This window comes from Ranitomeya variabilis, chromosome 1 (assembly GCF_051348905.1).
Source record: "Ranitomeya variabilis isolate aRanVar5 chromosome 1, aRanVar5.hap1, whole genome shotgun sequence".
Taxonomy (NCBI): domain Eukaryota; kingdom Metazoa; phylum Chordata; class Amphibia; order Anura; family Dendrobatidae; genus Ranitomeya; species Ranitomeya variabilis.
In genome coordinates, this window is record NC_135232.1 from 753946850 (window position 1) to 753951345 (window position 4496).

General features: G+C 41.9%; 1 protein-coding gene across 1 annotated transcript; it reads left to right on the forward strand.

Moving 5' to 3' along the window:
• The first annotated feature begins 2016 nt into the window (after positions 1-2016).
• LOC143782920 (transcription factor JunD-like) lies at positions 2017-4286 on the forward strand. The gene has a single exon (XM_077270921.1). The coding sequence runs from the start codon at positions 2409-2411 to the stop codon at positions 3297-3299; it is 891 nt and encodes a 296-aa protein (XP_077127036.1). The 5' UTR covers positions 2017-2408; the 3' UTR covers positions 3300-4286.
• The last annotated feature ends 210 nt before the right edge of the window (positions 4287-4496 follow it).

Sequence of the window (4496 nt, forward strand, 5' to 3'; positions counted from 1 at the left end):
GAAGCAGTTGGGCAAAGGCCTGCATTTGAGCCATAGCTCACCAGAAAAAAATTAAAAAATGGGATGGTTGGTTATAATGTCACGCTGTGACTGTCCTGGTGTGACATGACCTGGCGGGACGGTCACAAAACGGCGAAACACACAAGGGTACACCGGGGACACTTTAACAACGGTGGGCCCTGTCGGTAGGGAATGGGGTATGGGCACCTCCTGCACTCACCTGAGGCTGTGCCCTGATCTTGCTACCGTCCCTATACGGGTTCTTTCAACCCGTCGCTGACCAGGATACCTTGTCCCTCACTTGCTCTGCTCTAATCCCTATGTAGGGAACTGGCAGGTGAGAGCACTGGTCCCACCGCTGCACTAATACAACACCGGGAAAGTTACACAACAAAGGGACAAAGAAACTATAACAGCACCCTTAGCTTTCTCTGCTGCAATGCACCGCACAGCAGAGTAAGGCACCTAGAATGAGTATTCAGCTGTAGAACCACAGCACTCAGTATCCAAAGGACCTGTATAACCAACAGTCAGCTGATGCACCAGGTGACCTTTTAAAGGAAGGTGGGAGTGGTCACCACCCACATCAGCAGAACAAGCTGCAATACAATTACACCAGCGGCCACCAGGGGAAAAACTGCATTAACCCCCGATGACCTGAAATGAAAAAAGGTTTTAATCTGAGGGAAACCAGATCTGCCACAGATCCAAACATGGATCGTGACATACCGGATTTATATCGGGTTCAAATGTTTGGCTACTGTCACGCACTAAAAAATGCTTTTTATAGTAAAAATACATTGCCATATTTTGAGAGCTATAATTTTTCCATACTTCTGCTGACAAAAGTCATCTGAGGGCTTGTTTTTTTGCAGGACGAGTTGATGTTTCTATTGGTACTATTTTTAGGGTCATTACATATTTTGATCGCTTTCTATTCCGATTTTTGAGAGGTAGAATGAACAAAAAACAGCAATTCAGGAATTGTTTTTGTTTTTTATGTCATTCCTCGTATAGTAAAATTGATAATGCAGCTTTATTTTTCAGGTCAGTATGACTACAGCTATACCACATTTATATAGTTTATTTATGTTTTGGCGCTTTTACACAATAAAAAACATTTTAAAGAAAAAAATATTTTGCATCACTTTATTCTGAGAGCTATAACTTTTTAATTTTTTGGCTGATAGAGCTATATGGCAGCTTTATTTTTGCGGGGCAAGATGACAGTATCAGCAATATTTTTATTTACATTCGTCTTTTTGATCTCAGTAACAGCGGACACACCCGCCGGCGCCATGACGTACGTGTACTGCATAGGTAGGGTTAGGAAGGGCTTAAAGAAATGAATAAAACTCTAGCATTTTTATAGGCAAAAATTCTTACAAATTTCTCAAAAAGATAGGCATTTTCCAGGTGTTTTTTAGCTTTGCCATTGACTTGTACTGTAAAGTATGGATTGTTTTTCTAGCAGAAAACGCCTGAAGAATTACCTCGTCACTTCTTTTAAATGCTGGGTGAAAGAGCTGAAGTGTTCAAAAGCCGGAAAAATATGAACAAGCTGTTTTTGCATAGGAATGAATACACTTTTTCCAGAGTTTGTAAGGGCGATTCGCTCAAAAAAGGCTGCAAAAAGACAGTGTGAACATACTATTCAATCAGACTTCATTTCTGGGCCAGGCCAATCCCAAATAAACTATGTCCTCTTCTGTACAATACTTCCTTTGTTATTATACATTTTTTTTAAAAGACAGATTCCGTAGCTGCTCTATCGGGTAACGCAGAATAGTTGAGACGGGAAGTAACACTGCATATGCCTATAAATATCCGTGATGTTGTCTCTGCTGAGGTGAGCTCTTTAATATAAAAATAAACCATCATATGACGTCGATTCCCTTGCTCATTGGTGGAAATGATGTAGACCCTGATGGGTTAATGAATGACATCAGCCCAGACTCCCTTTCGCTGTTTGCGTATACAGAAAGTTACCCTGACAACTATGCAAATGAAGGAATCTCAGAACATCATAGTGAACCAATCTCAGTACACAAAAGTGTCATCATGTGTGAGGAAAGGCATATAAGAGAAAGAAGGCAGTGGCATTGCTCAGTATGGCATGAGACTGCAGAAGACGAAGTGCTTCAAGAATTAGCACTGCAACCCGATCAGTGAGAAGTAACAGCAGAAGACCCAACAGAACATATTACAGTGCCGTCACTTGAAGGCAAGGACATTCAACTAGATTCCAAGAACCTGAAGTTTGAAGGACATTGGACTGCCGAGAAGATATCCCATATGGACCCAGGTATACTGTGTGAGAACCTGAAACCACAAGCATTGCTAGACTTCTTAATGCTTTCTAACAAGGGAATACTGACGTCAACTTGTGTCACATTGCACCAGTGGATATGGAAATGCCTTTTTACCAGGATGATTTATTGAATGTGTATCGGGTTTCCTTCCCACATTCTCCTATTGCAAGCAAGATGATGAAAAAGGATATGAATCTCAACATTAGTGATGAAATGCTGTCATATGAAAAGCCTCACCATCTTGAGGGAAATGAACTAATAAACCTTATCGACATGGGCCTTATAAACCTAACCTCACTTGATCTCGAGAGACGTATCCAGCCCAACAGTGTGGGTGCTGCACATCCCACTAGTAGCCATTGTTTGTATCCTAAGATGCCCGACGTGGAGCAGGGATTCTCTGATGGATTTGTGCTGCCACTTGGGGACCCACATAAACAAAGCCAACTGCACAATAGTATGAAAATGAGCTCAGTATCTACTGGTGATCCGGTTCATCCTCCTGAGCTCTCACATACCTCCGTTTATGTCAATCTTAACAATTATGGTAATGAAGCCGTGGGCACTACAACAAGCTACAATACAGATCCAGTCTTTTACCCGATTCTGCCAACTACCATGGAAGAACTGTCCGCCTATCCTACACAAAGACTTCATTCAGTGAAAGATGAACTTCAAATAGTCCCAGAGATGACTAGTTTTGGAGACAGTCCTCCATTATCACCCATAAACATGGACAACCAGGAGAGAATCAAAGCAGAAAGAAAGAAGCTCAGAAACAGAATAGCAGCTACCAAATGCAGAAAAAGAAAACTAGAGCGGATCTCAAGGTTAGAAGACAAAGTTAAGAATCTTAAAATACAAAACACGGATCTAGCGTCCACTGCTAGTATCCTAAAGGAGCAGGTGGCAGAACTTAAACAGAAGGTGATGAGCCATGTCAACAGTGGCTGCCAGCTTGTGCCTTACCATGCCCAAACGTACTGAGGCCTACAAGGTGAGGACAAAATGTGCTTCATCTGGGCTGTATTACAATCCCCAAACAATAGATGAATATGTTTTATTATCGCATGGACACTGTCCCGTTTGTAGCAACATTGTATTATATTTGTTATAACCATTGTTTTGTATTCTGTACAGCATGGGTCAGGCTGTTCACACTTCCCTTAGGACTCTTTGCACTTTCCAATTGTTTTTTGTCTTTCAGCATCAGTTATGCCACATGTCCTCCAAAGAGTGGACATTCTAACCACTTCTAATATTCTAGCTAAAAACGCTATAGCTTAGATGTAAAATTCTCATACAAGTATAGTATGCTAATGCAAATATTGTCAGGAGCAGGCCACTCTGCTTACCACTGTACATGAAGATGCTGCTGCTACAGGTAGCCACAAGGAGCCAGACACCGCAGATAGCCATTGGGGTAAACGTGAGCTCATCTGACAGTTATTCCTCCTGAACTGACCATACACATCAACAAACTGGGGAGAAGGAACTATTCTGCGGATTTAAAGGGATGCAAGACAGGGCTACTTTCTTAAGATATGTACAAATCTCAGAAGTGGGAGCTGCACCTTTCAGACATTTATGGCATATCCGGTGGCAATGCCAGAGATTTCTGAGATGGGAATGCTCCTTTACACTCTGACCAACCTATCAGTTGTATTATGGCACCCAAACAAGTCTGCAGGGTTCTACTATATATCTATATGCTTTTGATGACAGTGTTTTATTGCTTTAGGATTTAATATGAAACTGAGCAACGTTTCATCGGACACAATAAAATGGAGGTATTGTCCCCTCGCTTGTAGGGAGAATAACTCTGTAAGGTAGAGTTGTAATTAGTGATGAGCGAGTGTACTCGTTGCTCTGGTGACCTCCGAGTATTTGTTATTCCTCGGAGATATAGTTTTCATCGCCTCAGTTGCATGATTTATGGCTTCCAGATACGCTGAATACATGTGAGGAATGCCTGTTTGTTAGGGAATTCCCACATGTATTCAGCTTATCTGGAAACCGTAAATCATGCAACTGAGGCGATGAAAACTATATCTCCGAGCAGTAACAAATACTCGGAGATCTTCCGAGCGTGCTCGGGAAAACCTGAGCAACAAGTTTACTCGCTCATAACTAGTCATAAATACTCGGAGACCACCCGAGCGTGCTCCAGAAAATCCGAGCAAC

What these genes read in the sequence shown, in the direction of transcription:
- LOC143782920 (XM_077270921.1), top strand. Translation starts at nt 2,409, where the DNA reads ATGGAAATGCCTTTTTACCAGGATGATTTATTGAATGTGTATCGGGTT.